At 52.3% G+C, this 24,048-nt stretch overlaps 6 protein-coding genes across 6 annotated transcripts; all 6 read right to left on the reverse strand.

Annotated features, from left to right (window-relative positions):
- Positions 1-238: 238 nt before the first annotated feature.
- Positions 239-4,367, reverse strand: LOC308183645 (feather beta keratin-like). The gene has a single exon (XM_080569865.1). It carries the CDS (start codon positions 3,805-3,807, stop codon positions 3,511-3,513), a length of 297 nt encoding a protein of 98 aa, XP_080425991.1. The 5' UTR covers positions 3,808-4,367; the 3' UTR covers positions 239-3,510.
- A 1,752-nt stretch (positions 4,368-6,119) lies between these two features.
- On the reverse strand, positions 6,120-10,562 carry LOC308183644 (feather beta keratin-like). Its single transcript, XM_080569864.1, has one exon. It carries the CDS (start codon positions 7,831-7,833, stop codon positions 7,537-7,539), a length of 297 nt encoding a protein of 98 aa, XP_080425990.1. The 5' UTR covers positions 7,834-10,562; the 3' UTR covers positions 6,120-7,536.
- A 560-nt stretch (positions 10,563-11,122) lies between these two features.
- Positions 11,123-14,055, reverse strand: LOC308183648 (feather beta keratin-like). Its single transcript, XM_080569894.1, has one exon. It carries the CDS (start codon positions 11,857-11,859, stop codon positions 11,563-11,565), a length of 297 nt encoding a protein of 98 aa, XP_080426020.1. The 5' UTR covers positions 11,860-14,055; the 3' UTR covers positions 11,123-11,562.
- A 908-nt stretch (positions 14,056-14,963) lies between these two features.
- On the reverse strand, positions 14,964-15,985 carry LOC308183650 (feather beta keratin-like). The gene has a single exon (XM_080569896.1). The coding sequence runs from the start codon at positions 15,883-15,885 to the stop codon at positions 15,589-15,591; it is 297 nt and encodes a 98-aa protein (XP_080426022.1). The 5' UTR covers positions 15,886-15,985; the 3' UTR covers positions 14,964-15,588.
- A 1,713-nt stretch (positions 15,986-17,698) lies between these two features.
- On the reverse strand, positions 17,699-19,108 carry LOC308183653 (feather beta keratin-like). The gene has a single exon (XM_080569899.1). The coding sequence runs from the start codon at positions 18,880-18,882 to the stop codon at positions 18,586-18,588; it is 297 nt and encodes a 98-aa protein (XP_080426025.1). The 5' UTR covers positions 18,883-19,108; the 3' UTR covers positions 17,699-18,585.
- Positions 19,109-20,774: 1,666 nt separating this feature from the next.
- Positions 20,775-23,591, reverse strand: LOC308183635 (feather beta keratin-like). The gene is made up of 2 exons (XM_080569855.1): positions 22,582-23,591; positions 20,775-22,248 (listed from the first exon to the last, which is right to left on the reverse strand). The coding sequence occupies exon 2, from the start codon at positions 22,225-22,227 to the stop codon at positions 21,931-21,933; it is 297 nt and encodes a 98-aa protein (XP_080425981.1). The 5' UTR covers positions 22,228-22,248; positions 22,582-23,591; the 3' UTR covers positions 20,775-21,930.
- Positions 23,592-24,048: the final 457 nt, after the last annotated feature.

Consider the following 24,048-nt stretch of genomic DNA (forward strand, 5'->3'; position numbering starts at 1 on the left):
AACAGTGATGGAGGGAGCAGCGTCAAGGGGCAAGGCCCACACCAAAGCTGCACAGAGGCAAAGACTCGGTCAAGGCCAGAAGGCCAAGGGGAGAAGAAGAGCAAGAGGGGAGTGAGGAGAAGGCACTTGCAGCTCACCTTGTTCACCAAGGAGGAGAAGGCAAGAGAAGTGGATGAGGCAGCCTGCTGTTGGATGACTTTTTATACTGTTCCAGACTGCCCCAGGACCAGAGGCACCATTTGCACAGGTAATGTTTTTACTAGCAAGCTCATCTCACATGCAAAATATTACAATTTAAGAATCTCTGGCATTTATTTGTTCCCTGCAATGCTCCCTTTTCGTTTCCTTGCTCATGTCATAGCCATTCTGCCACGCTGGCTTCTTTCAAGTCACAGGATTAGAGGCCAAAATGTTTCCAGGCAAAAATACACGTCAGCACAAGGAGATGATGAAGACAATGATGAGGATTGTCCTACCTCTTAAGGCAATGCGAGCCTCTTACTCCCTGGAGCCTTGCTTCAGCACTCGTCCTGATATTTGGAGTACATCTCCTCCCTAGCCTTGAAGTTTCAGGCCGGACTTCCAGGTGTGAGGGTCAGCATTATCAATCTCCCTCCTCAACGCAGCGCTTACTCAGGTTCTGTTAGTCATTGTATTTCTAGGCAAGGCACCTCTAATCTTGGTTTTAGACTCTCCCTCAGATTAACTATTGCTCTTGGGAGAAATGTGCCTGGCTCTTCTTTTGTAACCGTACTTCTCCCCTTTGTACCTTCCTGCTTTACAAATCTTAATTCCAAGAATTGGGAATGAAGGCTGCTGCCCTCCCAAGACTTCCTGCTGGAGAGCTTCAATAACAAAAGCACATGCTGAGTAATTGATACACATCACTCTGCCTGCCCATGTCTTTGCGCCCTGGCTGTCCAGACTGACAGCACAGCAGGCACAAGCACATATTCGGTAGGATTTCCACAGGACACCTCACCCACCCTGCTCAGCAGCACGCGTGCTCTGGGAGTCCTCACAAGGGCAGCCAGATGAGCAAGGGCACCAGACGTGCCCCTAACTCTGCCTGAGGCAGGATCAGAGTGGCAGGAGCAAAGCAGTGCCTGTGGAGGACAAGAGTGTGGGAAGGGGGAACTGAGAACAGAGCTGTTGGTGTGCCACAACCTCGGTCTCCCCAGCTTGAGGCCAGGGTGGAGGGACAAAGCAATCATTGGCTTGGGACCACCCCAGGCACAGCCTGCACAGCAGCAGAGTGGGATTTTTGGAGGAGTCCTGCGGGGCTGCTCCAGACCCACTTGGCTTCAGGACACAGTGATGCACACATAATACCCTGCAAGACATAACACTTTTCACCACAGGAATGCTCCAGTTGGGAAGAGGGTACTCGTCCTGCTCTATTCCTGTCCTCTGCAGTGTTTTCAGGACAAGTGAAAGATTCTCCATAAGCCCTTTCAGAGGAAAGGAAACAAACTCCGCATCGCCATTCACCTCCCCTCGCCATTATACACACCAAGGCTGAATTTACCTGCATCGTGCCAAGATTTAAACAAGGTTCACATCACCCTCTAAAAGCTGCCCTGGCTGCCACCTGTCCCTTTGACTTCTTTGGGACTCCCTCCTCTTTGTGGCTTTGGCAGATGTGCTTGGAGGAGGGATGGGCAGAACAAAATATTTAGAGTGGTAATATACCATCAGAGCTTCACCCAGCTGGGCATTGGCCTGCACAAACATACCTTCCAGCAATTCAAAGGTTTGCTTCATCAGCTGGCAGACAGGATCAAACCTTCGTTGTGGGTGATATGACAATTAGAGAGAGGGGGCTCCTGGAAACCCTCCTAAGATCTTGCCAATACCGCACCTCTCTGTCACTCCTACAAAGACCAAATTCCTTAAGGGTACTAGTCATTGTGGCCAACGTTTCTACGTCTGGGTGGAGGTCGGTCACAAGTGGTGTCCCTTAGGGGTTGGTCTTGGGACCGGTGCTCTTCAACATCTTCACCAATGACATAGACGATGGAATTGTGTGCACCCTCAGAAAGTTTGCAGCTGACACTAAGCTGAGTGGTGCAGTCGATACAATAGAGGGAAGGGATGCCATCCAAAGGGACCTGGGCACGCCGGAGAAGTGGGCCCATGAGAACCTAATGAGGTTCAACAAGGCCAAGTGCAAGGTGTTGCACTTAGGCTGGGGCTATCCCAGTTATTTATATAGACTGGGAGAAGAAGAACTTGAGAGCGGCCCTGTGGAGAAGGACTTGGCGGTCCTGATGGACGAGAAGCTGGACATGAGCCAGCAGTGCGCACTTGCAGCCCAGAAGGCCAACTATTTCCTGGGCTGCATTAAAGAAGGGGTGGCCAGCCAGGAGAGGGAGGTGATTGTCCCCCTCTACTCTGCTCTTCTGAGACCCCACCTGGAATACTGCATGCAGCCCTGGTGCCCCCAGCACAAGAAGGATGTGGAGCTATTGGAACGGGTCAACAGGTGGGCCACTAAGATGATCAGAGGGCTGGAGCACCTCTCCTATGGAGAAAGGTTGAGGGAACTGGGCTTATTAGCTTGGAGAAGAGAAGACTCCTGGGAGACCTCATTGTGGCCTTCCAGTACTTGAAGGGAGTGTATGAACAGGAGGGGGAACACCTGTTTACATGTGTTGGTAGTGATAGGAAAAGGGGGAATGGTTTTAAACTAAGACAGGGGAGATTTAGGTTAGATATTAGGAGAAAGCTTTTCACTCAGAGGGTGGTGAGGCACTGGAACAGGTAGCCATGAGAGGATGAGGATGCCCCATCCCTGGAGGCAATCAAGGCCAGGCTAGGCTAGAAGTGTCTCTGGGCAGCCTGCTCTTCTGGTTGACAACCCTGTCCAGAGTAGCGGGGTTGAAACTAGATGATACTTAAGGTCCTTTTCAACCCAAGCCATTCTCTGATTCTATGATCTCCTACAGGCATGAAGGAGATCCACATTAGGACCATATCCACCCATGCTTTTCCACTCCAAGACATCACAGTTCCCCCTGGAAAGGTTCACTGGACATCCCAATAGAAAAGGAACATAAGGAGACTCAGATTACCTTGAAGCAAAAACTTTAATGAGTCTGAAGAAGGAATCAAAGCAGCACTTGGAGGAAGGGATCCGGCCCAGGCTGCCACAAGGACAGCTGGCAGTCAGACCCCCCATCACCACAACGGGATGCACGTCTTCCTCCCTTGCATGGAGAGAGGGAGAAGAAACAGGGCACTCTTGACTTGCTTCCGGATGAACCCATGGCACAGAACAGCAGGAGACAACAAGGACTCATGATGCAGAGAAGAAAGCGGGAGAAGAAGATGTCTGCTGGCCATGTTTCCAGACAGCACAGGCTGGCACCCTGGCTTCCCTCTCTGCTCTGCAGGAGGCCACGAGGGTATTCAGCCCATCTGGAAACCCTGGCCAGCAGCTCCGTCCTCAGTCCGGCACCTGGCTTCGGGCTTCCTGGTCGATGCGCTCACTGGACGTCCACCTGGGCTTTAGCAGGGCAGGCACCTCCTGCCACTGTAGCGGCCACCAAAGCCAGAGAGGCCAAAGCCCCCGGAGGAGATGGGCACTCCCTCCTCACTCAGAATGCTGCCAACGGCAGCCGAGGTGGTGGATCCCACTGCGGTGTTCTGGGGGAAGGAGCTGAGGATGGGGCCGGGCAGGGTCACCACCACGGGAGAGGGCTGGATCACCACACGGGAGTCCTGGCACTGCCGGACACAGGGCTCGTTGCAGCTGTTGGCAAGCGGGGTTGGGCCACAGGGACGGCACAGATCGTAGCAGGACATGGCTGTGGGATGGAGGCGCACCTGGGAGAGAGGGCAGGGAAAGAACAAGCAGCGTGTCAGCAGCAGCCTGACAGCCTGCTGGCCAAGACAGAAGGCATAGTCTGGGGAGCAGCGACAGGCTGTGCGAGGACAGAGAGGGGCTTGCGAGCCTGTGTCCCCAAGGGCCCCTGCAAAGACAGCCCAAGACCTCCTCCCACCTTCCCCCACAGTGGCATGCAGAACAGTGATGGAGGGAGCAGCGTCAAGGGGCAAGGCCCACACCAAAGCTGCACAGAGGCAAAGACTCGGTCAAGGCCAGAAGGCCAAGGGGAGAAGAAGAGCAAGAGGGGAGTGAGGAGAAGGCACTTGCAGCTCACCTTGTTCACCAAGGAGGAGAAGGCAAGAGAAGTGGATGAGGCAGCCTGCTGTTGGATGACTTTTTATACTGTTCCAGACTGCCCCAGGCCCAGAGGCACCATTTGCACAGGTAATGTTTTTACTAGCAAGCTCATCTCACATGCAAAATATTACAATTTAAGAATCTCTGGCATTTATTTGTTCCCTGCAATGCTCCCTTTTCGTTTCCTTGCTCATGTCATAGCCATTCTGCCACACTGGCTTCTTTCAAGTCACAGGATTAGAGGCCAAAATGTTTCCAGGCAAAAATACACGTCAGCACAAGGAGATGATGAAGACAATGATGAGGATTGTCCTACCTCTTAAGGCAATGCGAGCCTCTTACTCCCTGGAGCCTTGCTTCAGCACTCGTCCTGATATTTGGAGTACATCTCCTCCCTAGCCTTGAAGTTTCAGGCCGGACTTCCAGGTGTGAGGGTCAGCATTATCAATCTCCCTCCTCAACGCAGCGCTTACTCAGGTTCTGTTAGTCATTGTATTTCTAGGCAAGGCACCTCTAATCTTGGTTTTAGACTCTCCCTCAGATTAACTATTGCTCTTGGGAGAAATGTGCCTGGCTCTTCTTTTGTAACCGTACTTCTCCCCTTTGTACCTTCCTGCTTTACAAATCTTAATTCCAAGAATTGGGAATGAAGGCTGCTGCCCTCCCAAGACTTCCTGCTGGAGAGCTTCAATAACAAAAGCACATGCTGAGTAATTGATACACATCACTCTGCCTGCCCATGTCTTTGCGCCCTGGCTGTCCAGACTGACAGCACAGCAGGCACAAGCACATATTCGGTAGGATTTCCACAGGACACCTCACCCACCCTGCTCAGCAGCACGCGTGCTCTGGGAGTCCTCACAAGGGCAGCCAGATGAGCAAGGGCACCAGACGTGCCCCTAACTCTGCCTGAGGCAGGATCAGAGTGGCAGGAGCAAAGCAGTGCCTGTGGAGGACAAGAGTGTGGGAAGGGGGAACTGAGAACAGAGCTGTTGGTGTGCCACAACCTCGGTCTCCCCAGCTTGAGGCCAGGGTGGAGGGACAAAGCAATCATTGGCTTGGGACCACCCCAGGCACAGCCTGCACAGCAGCAGAGTGGGATTTTTGGAGGAGTCCTGCGGGGCTGCTCCAGACCCACTTGGCTTCAGGACACAGTGATGCACACATAATACCCTGCAAGACATAACACTTTTCACCACAGGAATGCTCCAGTTGGGAAGAGGGTACTCGTCCTGCTCTATTCCTGTCCTCTGCAGTGTTTTCAGGACAAGTGAAAGATTCTCCATAAGCCCTTTCAGAGGAAAGGAAACAAACTCCGCATCGCCATTCACCTCCCCTCGCCATTATACACACCAAGGCTGAATTTACCTGCATCGTGCCAAGATTTAAACAAGGTTCACATCACCCTCTAAAAGCTGCCCTGGCTGCCACCTGTCCCTTTGACTTCTTTGGGACTCCCTCCTCTTTGTGGCTTTGGCAGATGTGCTTGGAGGAGGGATGGGCAGAACAAAATATTTAGAGTGGTAATATACCATCAGAGCTTCACCCAGCTGGGCATTGGCCTGCACAAACATACCTTCCAGCAATTCAAAGGTTTGCTTCATCAGCTGGCAGACAGGATCAAACCTTCGTTGTGGGTGATATGACAATTAGAGAGAGGAGGCTCCTGGAAACCCTCCTAAGATCTTGCCAATACCGCACCTCTCTGTCACTCCTACAAAGACCAAATTCCTTAAGGGTACTAGTCATTGTGGCCAACGTTTCTACGTCTGGGTGGAGGTCGGTCACAAGTGGTGTCCCTTAGGGGTTGGTCTTGGGACCGGTGCTCTTCAACATCTTCACCAATGACATAGACGATGGAATTGTGTGCACCCTCAGAAAGTTTGCAGATGACACTAAGCTGAGTGGTGCAGTCGATACAATAGAGGGAAGGGATGCCATCCAAAGGGACCTGGGCACGCCGGAGAAGTGGGCCCATGAGAACCTAATGAGGTTCAACAAGGCCAAGTGCAAGGTGTTGCACTTAGGCTGGGGCTATCCCAGTTATTTATATAGACTGGGAGAAGAAGAACTTGAGAGCGGCCCTGTGGAGAAGGACTTGGCGGTCCTGATGGACGAGAAGCTGGACATGAGCCAGCAGTGCGCACTTGCAGCCCAGAAGGCCAACTATTTCCTGGGCTGCATTAAAGAAGGGGTGGCCAGCCAGGAGAGGGAGGTGATTGTCCCCCTCTACTCTGCTCTTCTGAGACCCCACCTGGAATACTGCATGCAGCCCTGGTGCCCCCAGCACAAGAAGGATGTGGAGCTATTGGAACGGGTCAACAGGTGGGCCACTAAGATGATCAGAGGGCTGGAGCACCTCTCCTATGGAGAAAGGTTGAGGGAACTGGGCTTATTAGCTTGGAGAAGAGAAGACTCCTGGGAGACCTCATTGTGGCCTTCCAGTACTTGAAGGGAGTGTATGAACAGGAGGGGGAACACCTGTTTACATGTGTTGGTAGTGATAGGAAAAGGGGGAATGGTTTTAAACTAAGACAGGGGAGATTTAGGTTAGATATTAGGAGAAAGCTTTTCACTCAGAGGGTGGTGAGGCACTGGAACAGGTAGCCATGAGAGGATGAGGATGCCCCATCCCTGGAGGCAATCAAGGCCAGGCTAGGCTAGAAGTGTCTCTGGGCAGCCTGCTCTTCTGGTTGACAACCCTGTCCAGAGTAGCGGGGTTGAAACTAGATGATACTTAAGGTCCTTTTCAACCCAAGCCATTCTCTGATTCTATGATCTCCTACAGGCATGAAGGAGATCCACATTAGGACCATATCCACCCATGCTTTTCCACTCCAAGACATCACAGTTCCCCCTGGAAAGGTTCACTGGACATCCCAATAGAAAAGGAACATAAGGAGACTCAGATTACCTTGAAGCAAAAACTTTAATGAGTCTGAAGAAGGAATCAAAGCAGCACTTGGAGGAAGGGATCCGGCCCAGGCTGCCACAAGGACAGCTGGCAGTCAGACCCCCCATCACCACAACGGGATGCACGTCTTCCTCCCTTGCATGGAGAGAGGGAGAAGAAACAGGGCACTCTTGACTTGCTTCCGGATGAACCCATGGCACAGAACAGCAGGAGACAACAAGGACTCATGATGCAGAGAAGAAAGCGGGAGAAGAAGATGTCTGCTGGCCATGTTTCCAGACAGCACAGGCTGGCACCCTGGCTTCCCTCTCTGCTCTGCAGGAGGCCACGAGGGTATTCAGCCCATCTGGAAACCCTGGCCAGCAGCTCCGTCCTCAGTCCGGCACCTGGCTTCGGGCTTCCTGGTCGATGCGCTCACTGGACGTCCACCTGGGCTTTAGCAGGGCAGGCACCTCCTGCCACTGTAGCGGCCACCAAAGCCAGAGAGGCCAAAGCCCCCGGAGGAGATGGGCACTCCCTCCTCACTCAGAATGCTGCCAACGGCAGCCGAGGTGGTGGATCCCACTGCGGTGTTCTGGGGGAAGGAGCTGAGGATGGGGCCGGGCAGGGTCACCACCACGGGAGAGGGCTGGATCACCACACGGGAGTCCTGGCACTGCCGGACACAGGGCTCGTTGCAGCTGTTGGCAAGCGGGGTTGGGCCACAGGGACGGCACAGATCGTAGCAGGACATGGCTGTGGGATGGAGGCGCACCTGGGAGAGAGGGCAGGGAAAGAACAAGCAGCGTGTCAGCAGCAGCCTGACAGCCTGCTGGCCAAGACAGAAGGCATAGTCTGGGGAGCAGCGACAGGCTGTGCGAGGACAGAGAGGGGCTTGCGAGCCTGTGTCCCCAAGGGCCCCTGCAAAGACAGCCCAAGACCTCCTCCCACCTTCCCCCACAGTGGCATGCAGAACAGTGATGGAGGGAGCAGCGTCAAGGGGCAAGGCCCACACCAAAGCTGCACAGAGGCAAAGACTCGGTCAAGGCCAGAAGGCCAAGGGGAGAAGAAGAGCAAGAGGGGAGTGAGGAGAAGGCACTTGCAGCTCACCTTGTTCACCAAGGAGGAGAAGGCAAGAGAAGTGGATGAGGCAGCCTGCTGTTGGATGACTTTTTATACTGTTCCAGACTGCCCCAGGCCCAGAGGCACCATTTGCACAGGTAATGTTTTTACTAGCAAGCTCATCTCACATGCAAAATATTACAATTTAAGAATCTCTGGCATTTATTTGTTCCCTGCAATGCTCCCTTTTCGTTTCCTTGCTCATGTCATAGCCATTCTGCCACGCTGGCTTCTTTCAAGTCACAGGATTAGAGGCCAAAATGTTTCCAGGCAAAAATACACGTCAGCACAAGGAGATGATGAAGACAATGATGAGGATTGTCCTACCTCTTAAGGCAATGCGAGCCTCTTACTCCCTGGAGCCTTGCTTCAGCACTCGTCCTGATATTTGGAGTACATCTCCTCCCTAGCCTTGAAGTTTCAGGCCGGACTTCCAGGTGTGAGGGTCAGCATTATCAATCTCCCTCCTCAACGCAGCGCTTACTCAGGTTCTGTTAGTCATTGTATTTCTAGGCAAGGCACCTCTAATCTTGGTTTTAGACTCTCCCTCAGATTAACTATTGCTCTTGGGAGAAATGTGCCTGGCTCTTCTTTTGTAACCGTACTTCTCCCCTTTGTACCTTCCTGCTTTACAAATCTTAATTCCAAGAATTGGGAATGAAGGCTGCTGCCCTCCCAAGACTTCCTGCTGGAGAGCTTCAATAACAAAAGCACATGCTGAGTAATTGATACACATCACTCTGCCTGCCCATGTCTTTGCGCCCTGGCTGTCCAGACTGACAGCACAGCAGGCACAAGCACATATTCGGTAGGATTTCCACAGGACACCTCACCCACCCTGCTCAGCAGCACGCGTGCTCTGGGAGTCCTCACAAGGGCAGCCAGATGAGCAAGGGCACCAGACGTGCCCCTAACTCTGCCTGAGGCAGGATCAGAGTGGCAGGAGCAAAGCAGTGCCTGTGGAGGACAAGAGTGTGGGAAGGGGGAACTGAGAACAGAGCTGTTGGTGTGCCACAACCTCGGTCTCCCCAGCTTGAGGCCAGGGTGGAGGGACAAAGCAATCATTGGCTTGGGACCACCCCAGGCACAGCCTGCACAGCAGCAGAGTGGGATTTTTGGAGGAGTCCTGCGGGGCTGCTCCAGACCCACTTGGCTTCAGGACACAGTGATGCACACATAATACCCTGCAAGACATAACACTTTTCACCACAGGAATGCTCCAGTTGGGAAGAGGGTACTCGTCCTGCTCTATTCCTGTCCTCTGCAGTGTTTTCAGGACAAGTGAAAGATTCTCCATAAGCCCTTTCAGAGGAAAGGAAACAAACTCCGCATCGCCATTCACCTCCCCTCGCCATTATACACACCAAGGCTGAATTTACCTGCATCGTGCCAAGATTTAAACAAGGTTCACATCACCCTCTAAAAGCTGCCCTGGCTGCCACCTGTCCCTTTGACTTCTTTGGGACTCCCTCCTCTTTGTGGCTTTGGCAGATGTGCTTGGAGGAGGGATGGGCAGAACAAAATATTTAGAGTGGTAATATACCATCAGAGCTTCACCCAGCTGGGCATTGGCCTGCACAAACATACCTTCCAGCAATTCAAAGGTTTGCTTCATCAGCTGGCAGACAGGATCAAACCTTCGTTGTGGGTGATATGACAATTAGAGAGAGGGGGCTCCTGGAAACCCTCCTAAGATCTTGCCAATACCGCACCTCTCTGTCACTCCTACAAAGACCAAATTCCTTAAGGGTACTAGTCATTGTGGCCAACGTTTCTACGTCTGGGTGGAGGTCGGTCACAAGTGGTGTCCCTTAGGGGTTGGTCTTGGGACCGGTGCTCTTCAACATCTTCACCAATGACATAGACGATGGAATTGTGTGCACCCTCAGAAAGTTTGCAGCTGACACTAAGCTGAGTGGTGCAGTCGATACAATAGAGGGAAGGGATGCCATCCAAAGGGACCTGGGCACGCCGGAGAAGTGGGCCCATGAGAACCTAATGAGGTTCAACAAGGCCAAGTGCAAGGTGTTGCACTTAGGCTGGGGCTATCCCAGTTATTTATATAGACTGGGAGAAGAAGAACTTGAGAGCGGCCCTGTGGAGAAGGACTTGGCGGTCCTGATGGACGAGAAGCTGGACATGAGCCAGCAGTGCGCACTTGCAGCCCAGAAGGCCAACTATTTCCTGGGCTGCATTAAAGAAGGGGTGGCCAGCCAGGAGAGGGAGGTGATTGTCCCCCTCTACTCTGCTCTTCTGAGACCCCACCTGGAATACTGCATGCAGCCCTGGTGCCCCCAGCACAAGAAGGATGTGGAGCTATTGGAACGGGTCAACAGGTGGGCCACTAAGATGATCAGAGGGCTGGAGCACCTCTCCTATGGAGAAAGGTTGAGGGAACTGCGCTTATTAGCTTGGAGAAGAGAAGACTCCTGGGAGACCTCATTGTGGCCTTCCAGTACTTGAAGGGAGTGTATGAACAGGAGGGGGAACACCTGTTTACATGTGTTGGTAGTGATAGGAAAAGGGGGAATGGTTTTAAACTAAGACAGGGGAGATTTAGGTTAGATATTAGGAGAAAGCTTTTCACTCAGAGGGTGGTGAGGCACTGGAACAGGTAGCCATGAGAGGATGAGGATGCCCCATCCCTGGAGGCAATCAAGGCCAGGCTAGGCTAGAAGTGTCTCTGGGCAGCCTGCTCTTCTGGTTGACAACCCTGTCCAGAGTAGCGGGGTTGAAACTAGATGATACTTAAGGTCCTTTTCAACCCAAGCCATTCTCTGATTCTATGATCTCCTACAGGCATGAAGGAGATCCACATTAGGACCATATCCACCCATGCTTTTCCACTCCAAGACATCACAGTTCCCCCTGGAAAGGTTCACTGGACATCCCAATAGAAAAGGAACATAAGGAGACTCAGATTACCTTGAAGCAAAAACTTTAATGAGTCTGAAGAAGGAATCAAAGCAGCACTTGGAGGAAGGGATCCGGCCCAGGCTGCCACAAGGACAGCTGGCAGTCAGACCCCCCATCACCACAACGGGATGCACGTCTTCCTCCCTTGCATGGAGAGAGGGAGAAGAAACAGGGCACTCTTGACTTGCTTCCGGATGAACCCATGGCACAGAACAGCAGGAGACAACAAGGACTCATGATGCAGAGAAGAAAGCGGGAGAAGAAGATGTCTGCTGGCCGTGTTTCCAGACAGCACAGGCTGGCACCCTGGCTTCCCTCTCTGCTCTGCAGGAGGCCACGAGGGTATTCAGCCCATCTGGAAACCCTGGCCAGCAGCTCCGTCCTCAGTCCGGCACCTGGCTTCGGGCTTCCTGGTCGATGCGCTCACTGGACATCCACCTGGGCTTTAGCAGGGCAGGCACCTCCTGCCACTGTAGCGGCCACCAAAGCCAGAGAGGCCAAAGCCCCCGGAGGAGATGGGCACTCCCTCCTCACTCAGAATGCTGCCAACGGCAGCCGAGGTGGTGGATCCCACTGCGGTGTTCTGGGGGAAGGAGCTGAGGATGGGGCCGGGCAGGGTCACCACCACGGGAGAGGGCTGGATCACCACACGGGAGTCCTGGCACTGCCGGACACAGGGCTCGTTGCAGCTGTTGGCAAGCGGGGTTGGGCCACAGGGACGGCACAGATCGTAGCAGGACATGGCTGTGGGATGGAGGCGCACCTGGGAGAGAGGGCAGGGAAAGAACAAGCAGCGTGTCAGCAGCAGCCTGACAGCCTGCTGGCCAAGACAGAAGGCATAGTCTGGGGAGCAGCGACAGGCTGTGCGAGGACAGAGAGGGGCTTGCGAGCCTGTGTCCCCAAGGGCCCCTGCAAAGACAGCCCAAGACCTCCTCCCACCTTCCCCCACAGTGGCATGCAGAACAGTGATGGAGGGAGCAGCGTCAAGGGGCAAGGCCCACACCAAAGCTGCACAGAGGCAAAGACTCGGTCAAGGCCAGAAGGCCAAGGGGAGAAGAAGAGCAAGAGGGGAGTGAGGAGAAGGCACTTGCAGCTCACCTTGTTCACCAAGGAGGAGAAGGCAAGAGAAGTGGATGAGGCAGCCTGCTGTTGGATGACTTTTTATACTGTTCCAGACTGCCCCAGGCCCAGAGGCACCATTTGCACAGGTAATGTTTTTACTAGCAAGCTCATCTCACATGCAAAATATTACAATTTAAGAATCTCTGGCATTTATTTGTTCCCTGCAATGCTCCCTTTTCGTTTCCTTGCTCATGTCATAGCCATTCTGCCACGCTGGCTTCTTTCAAGTCACAGGATTAGAGGCCAAAATGTTTCCAGGCAAAAATACACGTCAGCACAAGGAGATGATGAAGACAATGATGAGGATTGTCCTACCTCTTAAGGCAATGCGAGCCTCTTACTCCCTGGAGCCTTGCTTCAGCACTCGTCCTGATATTTGGAGTACATCTCCTCCCTAGCCTTGAAGTTTCAGGCCGGACTTCCAGGTGTGAGGGTCAGCATTATCAATCTCCCTCCTCAACGCAGCGCTTACTCAGGTTCTGTTAGTCATTGTATTTCTAGGCAAGGCACCTCTAATCTTGGTTTTAGACTCTCCCTCAGATTAACTATTGCTCTTGGGAGAAATGTGCCTGGCTCTTCTTTTGTAACCGTACTTCTCCCCTTTGTACCTTCCTGCTTTACAAATCTTAATTCCAAGAATTGGGAATGAAGGCTGCTGCCCTCCCAAGACTTCCTGCTGGAGAGCTTCAATAACAAAAGCACATGCTGAGTAATTGATACACATCACTCTGCCTGCCCATGTCTTTGCGCCCTGGCTGTCCAGACTGACAGCACAGCAGGCACAAGCACATATTTGGTAGGATTTCCACAGGACACCTCACCCACCCTGCTCAGCAGCACGCGTGCTCTGGGAGTCCTCACAAGGGCAGCCAGATGAGCAAGGGCACCAGACGTGCCCCTAACTCTGCCTGAGGCAGGATCAGAGTGGCAGGAGCAAAGCAGTGCCTGTGGAGGACAAGAGTGTGGGAAGGGGGAACTGAGAACAGAGCTGTTGGTGTGCCACAACCTCGGTCTCCCCAGCTTGAGGCCAGGGTGGAGGGACAAAGCAATCATTGGCTTGGGACCACCCCAGGCACAGCCTGCACAGCAGCAGAGTGGGATTTTTGGAGGAGTCCTGCGGGGCTGCTCCAGACCCACTTGGCTTCAGGACACAGTGATGCACACATAATACCCTGCAAGACATAACACTTTTCACCACAGGAATGCTCCAGTTGGGAAGAGGGTACTCGTCCTGCTCTATTCCTGTCCTCTGCAGTGTTTTCAGGACAAGTGAAAGATTCTCCATAAGCCCTTTCAGAGGAAAGGAAACAAACTCCGCATCGCCATTCACCTCCCCTCGCCATTATACACACCAAGGCTGAATTTACCTGCATCGTGCCAAGATTTAAACAAGGTTCACATCACCCTCTAAAAGCTGCCCTGGCTGCCACCTGTCCCTTTGACTTCTTTGGGACTCCCTCCTCTTTGTGGCTTTGGCAGATGTGCTTGGAGGAGGGATGGGCAGAACAAAATATTTAGAGTGGTAATATACCATCAGAGCTTCACCCAGCTGGGCATTGGCCTGCACAAACATACCTTCCAGCAATTCAAAGGTTTGCTTCATCAGCTGGCAGACAGGATCAAACCTTCGTTGTGGGTGATATGACAATTAGAGAGAGGGGGCTCCTGGAAACCCTCCTAAGATCTTGCCAATACCGCACCTCTCTGTCACTCCTACAAAGACCAAATTCCTTAAGGGTACTAGTCATTGTGGCCAACGTTTCTACGTCTGGGTGGAGGTCGGTCACAAGTGGTGTCCCTTAGGGGTTGGTCTTGGGACCGGTGCTCTTCAACATCTTCACCAATGACATAGACGATGGAATTGTGTGCACCCTCAGAAAGTTTGCAGATGACACTAAGCTGAGTGGTGCAGTCGATACAATAGAGGGAAGGGATGCCATCCAAAGGGACCTGGGCACGCCGGAGAAGTGGGCCCATGAGAACCTAATGAGGTTCAACAAGGCCAAGTGCAAGGTGTTGCACTTAGGCTGGGGCTATCCCAGTTATTTATATAGACTGGGAGAAGAAGAACTTGAGAGCGGCCCTGTGGAGAAGGACTTGGCGGTCCTGATGGACGAGAAGCTGGACATGAGCCAGCAGTGCGCACTTGCAGCCCAGAAGGCCAACTATTTCCTGGGCTGCATTAAAGAAGGGGTGGCCAGCCAGGAGAGGGAGGTGATTGTCCCCCTCTACTCTGCTCTTCTGAGACCCCACCTGGAATACTGCATGCAGCCCTGGTGCCCCCAGCACAAGAAGGATGTGGAGCTATTGGAACGGGTCAACAGGTGGGCCACTAAGATGATCAGAGGGCTGGAGCACCTCTCCTATGGAGAAAGGTTGAGGGAACTGCGCTTATTAGCTTGGAGAAGAGAAGACTCCTGGGAGACCTCATTGTGGCCTTCCAGTACTTGAAGGGAGTGTATGAACAGGAGGGGGAACACCTGTTTACATGTGTTGGTAGTGATAGGAAAAGGGGGAATGGTTTTAAACTAAGACAGGGGAGATTTAGGTTAGATATTAGGAGAAAGCTTTTCACTCAGAGGGTGGTGAGGCACTGGAACAGGTAGCCATGAGAGGATGAGGATGCCCCATCCCTGGAGGCAATCAAGGCCAGGCTAGGCTAGAAGTGTCTCTGGGCAGCCTGCTCTTCTGGTTGACAACCCTGTCCAGAGTAGTGGGGTTGAAACTAGATGATACTTAAGGTCCTTTTCAACCCAAGCCATTCTCTGATTCTATGATCTCCTACAGGCATGAAGGAGATCCACATTAGGACCATATCCACCCATGCTTTTCCACTCCAAGACATCACAGTTCCCCCTGGAAAGGTTCACTGGACATCCCAATAGAAAAGGAACATAAGGAGACTCAGATTACCTTGAAGCAAAAACTTTAATGAGTCTGAAGAAGGAATCAAAGCAGCACTTGGAGGAAGGGATCCGGCCCAGGCTGCCACAAGGACAGCTGGCAGTCAGACCCCCCATCACCACAACGGGATGCACGTCTTCCTCCCTTGCATGGAGAGAGGGAGAAGAAACAGGGCACTCTTGACTTGCTTCCGGATGAACCCATGGCACAGAACAGCAGGAGACAACAAGGACTCATGATGCAGAGAAGAAAGCGGGAGAAGAAGATGTCTGCTGGCCGTGTTTCCAGACAGCACAGGCTGGCACCCTGGCTTCCCTCTCTGCTCTGCAGGAGGCCACGAGGGTATTCAGCCCATCTGGAAACCCTTGCCAGCAGCTCCGTCCTCAGTCCGGCACCTGGCTACGGGCTTCCTGGTCGATGCGCTCACTGGACGTCCACCTGGGCTTTAGCAGGGCAGGCACCTTCTGCCACTGTAGCGGCCACCAAAGCCAGAGAGGCCAAAGCCCCCGGAGGAGATGGGCACTCCCTCCTCACTCAGAATGCTGCCAACGGCAGCCGAGGTGGTGGATCCCACTGCGGTGTTCTGGGGGAAGGAGCTGAGGATGGGGCCGGGCAGGGTCACCACCACGGGAGAGGGCTGGATCACCACACGGGAGTCCTGGCACTGCCGGACACAGGGCTCGTTGCAGCTGTTGGCAAGCGGGGTTGGGCCACAGGGACGGCACAGATCGTAGCAGGACATGGCTGTGGGATGGAGGCGCACCTGGGAGAGAGGGCAGGGAAAGAACAAGCAGCGTGTCAGCAGCAGCCTGACAGCCTGCTGGCCAAGACAGAAGGCATAGTCTGGGGAGAAGCGACAGGCTGTGCGAGGACAGAGAGGGGCTTGCGAGCCTGTGTCCCCAAGGGCCCCTGCAAAGACAGCCCAAGACCTCCTCCCACCTTCCCCCACAGTGGCATGCAGAACAGTGATGGAGGGAGCAGCGTCAAGGGGCAAGGCCCACACCAAAGCTGCACAGAGGCAAAGACTCGGTCAAGGCCAGAAGGCCAAGGGGAGAAGAAGAGCAAGAGGGGAGTGAGGAGAAGGCACTTGCAGCTCACCTTGTTCACCAAGGAGGAGAAGGCAAGAGAAGTGGATGAGGCAGCCTGCTGTTGGATGACTTTTTATACTGTTCCAGACTGCCCCAGGCCCAGAGGCACCATTTGCACAGGTAATGTTTTTACTAGCAAGCTCATCTCACATGCAAAATATTACAATTTAAGAATCTCTGGCATTTATTTGTTCCCTGCAATGCTCCCTTTTCATTTCCTTGCTCATGTCATAGCCATTCTGCCACGCTGGCTTCTTTCAAGTCACAGGATTAGAGGCCAAAATGTTTCCAGGCAAAAATACACGTCAGCACAAGGAGATGATGAAGACAATGATGAGGATTGTCCTACCTCTTAAGGCAATGCGAGCCTCTTACTCCCTGGAGCCTTGCTTCAGCACTCGTCCTGATATTTGGAGTACATCTCCTCCCTAGCCTTGAAGTTTCAGGCCGGACTTCCAGGTGTGAGGGTCAGCATTATCAATCTCCCTCCTCAACGCAGCGCTTACTCAGGTTCTGTTAGTCATTGTATTTCTAGGCAAGGCACCTCTAATCTTGGTTTTAGACTCTCCCTCAGATTAACTATTGCTCTTGGGAGAAATGTGCCTGGCTCTTCTTTTGTAACCGTACTTCTCCCCTTTGTACCTTCCTGCTTTACAAATCTTAATTCCAAGAATTGGGAATGAAGGCTGCTGCCCTCCCAAGACTTCCTGCTGGAGAGCTTCAATAACAAAAGCACATGCTGAGTAATTGATACACATCACTCTGCCTGCCCATGTCTTTGCGCCCTGGCTGTCCAGACTGACAGCACAGCAGGCACAAGCACATATTCGGTAGGATTTCCACAGGACACCTCACCCACCCTGCTCAGCAGCACGCGTGCTCTGGGAGTCCTCACAAGGGCAGCCAGATGAGCAAGGGCACCAGACGTGCCCCTAACTCTGCCTGAGGCAGGATCAGAGTGGCAGGAGCAAAGCAGTGCCTGTGGAGGACAAGAGTGTGGGAAGGGGGAACTGAGAACAGAGCTGTTGGTGTGCCACAACCTCGGTCTCCCCAGCTTGAGGCCAGGGTGGAGGGACAAAGCAATCATTGGCTTGGGACCACCCCAGACACAGCCTGCACAGCAGCAGAGTGGGATTTTTGGAGGAGTCCTGCGGGGCTGCTCCAGACCCACTTGGCTTCAGGACACAGTGATGCACACATAATACCCTGCAAGACATAACACTTTTCACCACAGGAATGCTCCAGTTGGGAAGAGGATACTCGTCCTGCTCTATTCCTGTCCTCTGCAGTGTTTTCAGGACAAGTGAAAGATTCTCCATAAGCCCTTTCAGAGGAAAGGGAACAAACTCCGCATCGCCATTCACCTCCCCTCGCCATTATACACACCAAGGCTGAATTTACCTGCATCGTGCCAAGATTTAAACAAGGTTCACATCACCCTCTAAAAGCTGCCCTGGCTGCCACCTGTCCCTTTGACTTCTTTGGGACTCCCTCCTCTTTGTGGCTTTGGCAGATGTGCTTGGAGAGGGATGGGCAGGACAAAATATTTAGAGTGGTAATATACCATCAGAGCTTCATCCAATTGGGCACTGGCCTGCACAAACATACTTTTCAGAAATTCAAGGGTTTGCCTCATAAACTGGAAGACAGCAGCAAACCTCCCATGTTGGTGACAAATCTCTTGGGTTAAATCTTGGACACTCTCATTATAGCTTGCAAACACCAGACACAACTCCACCTCTCCACATCTCCACCAATGACCATCTTTCTTGAGGCTAGCTAACTCCTCCAGACATGAAGGAGGTCCACATTAGCGTCATATTCGCCCATACTTTTCCACACCAAGACATCACATTTCTCCCTGGAAAGGTTCACTGGACATCCCAATAGAAAAGGAACATGACGAGACACAGATTACAATGCAGCGTAAACTTTAATGAGTCTGAAGAAGGAATCAAAGCAGCTCATGGTGGAAAGAATCCAGTCCAGGCTGCCACAAGGACAGCTGGCAGTCAGACCCCCCATCACCACAACGGGATGCACGTCTTCCTCCCTTGCATGGAGAGAGGGAGAAGAAACAGGACACTCTTGACTTGCTTCCGGATGAACCCATGGCACAGAACAGCAGGAGACAACAAGGACTCATGATGCAGAGAAGAAAGCGGGAGAAGAAGATGTCTGCTGGCCATGTTTCCAGACAGCACAGGCTGGCACCCTGGCTTCCCTCTCTGCTCTGCAGGAGGCCACGAGGGTATTCAGCCCATCTGGAAACCCTGGCCAGCAGCTCCATCCTCAGTCCGGCACCTGGCTTCGGGCTTCCTGGTCAATGTGCTCACTGGACGTCCACCTGGGCTTTAGCAGGGCAGGCACCTTCTGCCATAGTAGCGGCCACCAAAGCCAGAGAGGCCAAAGCCCCCGGAGGAGATGGGCACTCCCTCCTCACTCAGAATGCTGCCAATGGCAGCTGAGGCGGTGGATCCCACTGCGGTGTTCTGGGGGAAGGAGCTGAGGATGGGGCCGGGCAGGGTCACCACCACAGGAGATGGTTCAATCACCACACGGGAGTCCTGGCACTGCCGGACACAGGGCTCGTTGCAGCTGTTGGCAAGCGGGGTTGGGCCACAGGGACGGCACAGATCGTAGCAGGACATGGCTGTGGGATGGAGGCGCACCTGGGAGAGAGGGCAGGGAAAGAACAAGCAGCGTGTCAGCAGCAGCCTGACAGCCTGCTGGCCAAGACAGAAGGCATAGTCTGGGGAGCAGCGACAGGCTGTGCGAGGACAGAGAGGGGCTTGCGAGCCTGTGTCCCCAAGGGCCCCTGCAAAGACAGCCCAAGACCTCCTCCCACCTTCCCCCACAGTGGCATGCAGAACAGTGATGGAGGGAGCAGCGTCAAGGGGCAAGGCCCACACCAAAGCTGCACAGAGGCAAAGACTCGGTCAAGGCCAGAAGGCGAAGAGGAGAAGAGCAAGAGGGGAGTGAGGAGAAGGCACTTGCAGCTCGCCTTGTTCACCAAGGAGGAGAAGGCAAGAGAAGTGGATGAGGCAGCCTGCTGTTGGATGAGTTTTTATACTGTTCCGGACATCCTTAGGCCTAGAGGCACCATTTGCACTTTTAATGTGTTTACCAACAAGCTCATATTTTATGCTAAGTTTCCAAATTAAGGAAATTGGCTGGTTGTTTATTTTCCCTGCAATGCTCCCTTTTCATTTCACTGTTTCATGAGATGTCCATTCCATCATGCAGTCTCCTTTCAAGTTCCAGTATTATAGGCCAGTATCTGCATTGCTAATTATAGTTAAAATCAGGCAGATGTTTCAGCCACGTGAGAGGACTTTTGCCGTGTTTTTACTTGACATCAGTATTTTCCCCTTCTTAGGCATATTAGACTCTTTTTATGAATGTGGCATTATTTTGTTGGTGGCTTTTGTTTGTTTGTTTGTTTGTTTCCCCATTATATTCATTTGATTAGGGAGCAATATTCTTTATCCAAGGACTGGCCAAATCTGTTGCTCTCTGTGCCTCCAAGGCTTTTAAAGCTTTCATAGGCATTATTTTTATAGCAGGATGACTGTGCTGTCAGCTGTTTTGGACTCTCCTTTTGATCTGGCGTTGCACAGTCAAGTTATCCAGGCTGTTTTGCTTTCTCACCTCCTTCGCTGTTGTCTGTTAATCCCCAATAACCAGACCAAGCATGCTTCAGAAAGAATGATGTTGCTCTTCCAAAGTCAGTATTATCTGGATATGCTGCTTTCTTGAAGAAACCACCCTAACAAGAACACACTGGCAAACACGTGGCATCATTTCCATGCTACACACAACCCTGCCCAGAAACAAGGGAGGTCTGGGAGGTCCACCGAGGGCATCCTGGAGAGCAGCAGGTATCAGGACCTCCCTGGGGATATGTGCCAAGGGGGCAACACCAAGCCACACCCTGTCCTTTCCTGAGGCAGCACGTTTCTCAGTGAAACAACCGCCCAGCTTGGGATATTAGGCATACACAGCTCAGGATCCACAGCCAGGCCCTCATCCCACGGGGTGGACAAAAATGCCTTCCCAATGAGGCTGGGACTCCACCAGACATAGGCAACTCTCTAATCACAGAGGCCCAACCAAATTCCTCATTTAAGAAGATGAAAGGAGCTTTTAAGTTGACAGGGCATGTCCATCTAAGCAAATCTGCATGCAGAATAAATCCACAGTGTGACTGCAATACAGCATTGCTGCACGGAAAGTAAGGATCTCCATACATAAAGGAATTTTAATCATCTTTAAACTATACAGGGCACCAGTTTCCCATAGATACTGCTTCCATTAAAAACTCTCCACAAGAAAGACATTGCATACAAAAACGTATTTTTCTGTCATCTCTCCATAGTCCCCAGTGCAGAATCACATACTGAGGGTCTATACAAGACCTCAAGCATCTTGTAACACACTACTCTCTCAGACGGCATACTGAGGATGCTGACTTCTATCCCCAGTTGTATCTTTTAACAACTCCTGTATTCTGCAGATGGAATAGGATGCCTTAGAAACAGAGCAAAGTGCATTTTAGAGGGTCTCCCATCAAGGACAGATGCATGGATCGTTTGGACGGTTGCTGTCTTTAAGAGAATATACCCATCTGGTGCAAAATTATACTGTCCTCCAGAAGGTACAGCAAAAGAGAAGCTTCTCACTCAACCTCAGTCAGGACTAGATGGCCTGGAGCAAGGGATTGCCCACAGAGAAAAAGAGCAGAGGAGGGAGGGACTTAGACCCAAAAACAGGAGCTCACATCACCCTCTAATCGACTGCCCTGGCTTTCACTTCTCCCTTTGCCTTCTTTGGGACTCTTTCCAATCTGAGGCCTTGGCAGACGTGCTTGGAGAGGGATGGGCAGGACAAAATATTTAGAGTGGTAATATACCATCAGAGCTTCATCCAATTGGGCACTGGCCTGCACAAACATACTTTTCAGAAATTCAAGGGTTTGCCTCATAAACTGGAAGACAGCAGCAAACCTCCCATGTTGGTGACAAATCTCTTGGGTTAAATCTTGGACACTCTCATTATAGCTTGCAAACACCAGACACAACTCCACCTCTCCACATCTCCACCAATGACCATCTTTCTTGAGGCTAGCTAACTCCTCCAGACATGAAGGAGGTCCACATTAGCGTCATATTCGCCCATACTTTTCCACACCAAGACATCACATTTCTCCCTGGAAAGGTTCACTGGACATCCCAATAGAAAAGGAACATGACGAGACACAGATTACAATGCAGCGTAAACTTTAATGAGTCTGAAGAAGGAATCAAAGCAGCTCATGATGGAAAGAATCCAGTCCAGGCTGCCACAAGGACAGCTGGCAGTCAGACCCCCCATCACCACAATGGGATGCACATCTTCCTCCCTTGCATGGAGAGAGGGAGAAGAAACAGGACACTCTTGACTTGCTTCCGGATGAACCTATGGCACAGGACAGCAGGAGACAACAAGGGCTTGTGATGCAGAGAAGAAAGCAGGAGAAGATGTCTGCTGGCCGTGTTTCCAGACAGCACAGGCTGGCACCCTGGCTTCCCTCTCTGCTCTGCAGGAGGCCACGAGGGTATTCAGCCCATCTGGAAACCCTGGCCAGCAGCTCCGTCCTCAGTCCGGCACCTGGCTTCGGGCTTCCTGGTCGATGCGCTCACTGGACGTCCACCTGGGCTTTAGCAGGGCAGACACCTTCTGCCATAGTAGCGGCCACCAAAGCCAGAGAGGCCAAAGCCCCCAGAGGAGATGGGCACTCCCTCAGCACTCAGGATGCTGCCAACGGCAGCCGAGGTGGTGGATCCCACTGCGGTGTTCTGGGGGAAGGAGCTGAGGATGGGGCCGGGCAGGGTCACCACCACAGGAGATGGTTCAATCACCACACGGGAGTCCTGGCACTGCCGGACACAGGGCTCGTTGCAGCTGTTGGCAAGCGGGGTTGGGCCACAGGGACGGCACAGATCGTAGCAGGACATGGCTGTGGGATGGAGGCGCACCTGGGAGAGAGGGCAGGGAAAGAACAAGCAGCGTGTCAGCAGCAGCCTGACAGCCTGCTGGCCAAGACAGAAGGCATAGTCTGGGGAGCAGCGACAGGCTGTGCGAGGACAGAGAGGGGCTTGCGAGCCTGTGTCCCCAAGGGCCCCTGCAAAGACAGCCCAAGACCTCCTCCCACCTCTCCCCACAGTGACATGCAGAACAGTGATGGAGGGAGCAGCGTCAAGGGGCAAGGCCTACACCAAGAGCTACACGGAGGGAAAGACTCGGCTGAATCCAGAAGGCCCAGAGGAGAAGAGCAAGAGGGGAGTGAGGAGAAGGCACTTGCAGCTCACCTTATTCACCAAGGAGGAGAAGGCAAGAGAAGTGGATGAGGCAGCCTGCTGTTGGATGACTTTTTATACTGTTCCAGACTGCCCCAGGCCTAGAGGCACCATTTCGGCTTGAACGTGTTTCACAACAAGCTCATCTTCTATGCAAAACAGTGAAGTCAAGTAAATGGCTGACACTATTTTTTGTTCCCATTAATGCTCCCTTTTCATTTCCCTGTTCATGACATGCGTATTTTGCCATGCACACTCCTTTAAAGGGACAGAATTAGAGACCAAAATATTTCCATTGGAAATGATGCATCAGCACAGGAAAATGATACAGGCAGTGATGAGAGGTATTGAACTACAGTATTTGATGGCAGCCTTATATCCTAAGGAGCCTTCCTTTGAGGATTTCAAAAATGCTTAACTCACATTTCCTTCCCATCCTAAAATACAAGGCATGACTTAAAAAAACTTTTCTATGACAGGAGTGGACACCACCAATGCTTCACATAATAAATAATTCTACGTTAGGTCTGAACTTGCCAGTCAGGTTGGATACCCTGTTGGCTTTTAGACTGTCTGCAATCTAACATCAGGAGAAATTCACATGTTCGTTGTCCTTCCCTCCTTTGGCTGGGCAGCCTCCTGAAGTCCCCAATCAACAGAAGAAGGACGTTTGAGGAGAGACACCCCTTTCCAACATGTGCTAAGTCTACACCCCTCATGCCACCAAAGGTCAGTGCAGTAATGTAGTGGCTTCACAACTCCTCCTTCCTCCTCCTCAAGGCTTCCTGCAACTTCTGCTTTGAAACTGCATGCTAATTCAATAACCTCCACTGCAAAATGCTTGGAAAACTTTCCATGCAACACGAAAACTCATCACAAGCTGGCACGGCCTGAGAATGACAGCAGGATGTCTATAGAGGAAAATATGCATCATGACCTCTGTTTCATAGAATCCTAGAATATCTTGAGTTGGAAGGAACCCACAAGGATCATCAAGTACAACTTCTATCTCCACACAGGACCACCAAACAATCACAACATATGTCTGAGAGTGGTGTCCGAACACTTCCTGAATGTCGGCAGGCTCAGTGCCATGGCCACTCCCAGTGGGTGCCTCTTCCACTGCCTGACCGCCTTCTCAGTGTGAAGAAGCTTTTCCTAACATCCAGCCTGAACCTCCCCTGTTGCAGATCCATGCCGTTCCCTCAGGTCCTGCCACTGTCACCACAGAGAAGTGAACAGGGCCGACATTTCACTTCCCTCATGAGGAAGCTGTAGGCTGCAAGGAGGCCTCCCCTCAGTCTCCTGTTCTCCACGCTGAAAAAAAAAGTGACTGAGACCACTGGTCAAATGTCTTTCCCTCGAGACCTTTCACCAATTTGTAGCCCTCCTTTGGACACTGTAATAGTTTTATAACCTTCTTATACTGTGGAAGCCAAAACTGAACACAGTACTCAAGGTGAGGCTGCACCAGCACAG

This window comes from Anser brachyrhynchus (genome assembly GCF_964034855.1).
Source record: "Anser brachyrhynchus genome assembly, chromosome: 28".
NCBI lineage: Eukaryota > Metazoa > Chordata > Aves > Anseriformes > Anatidae > Anser > Anser brachyrhynchus.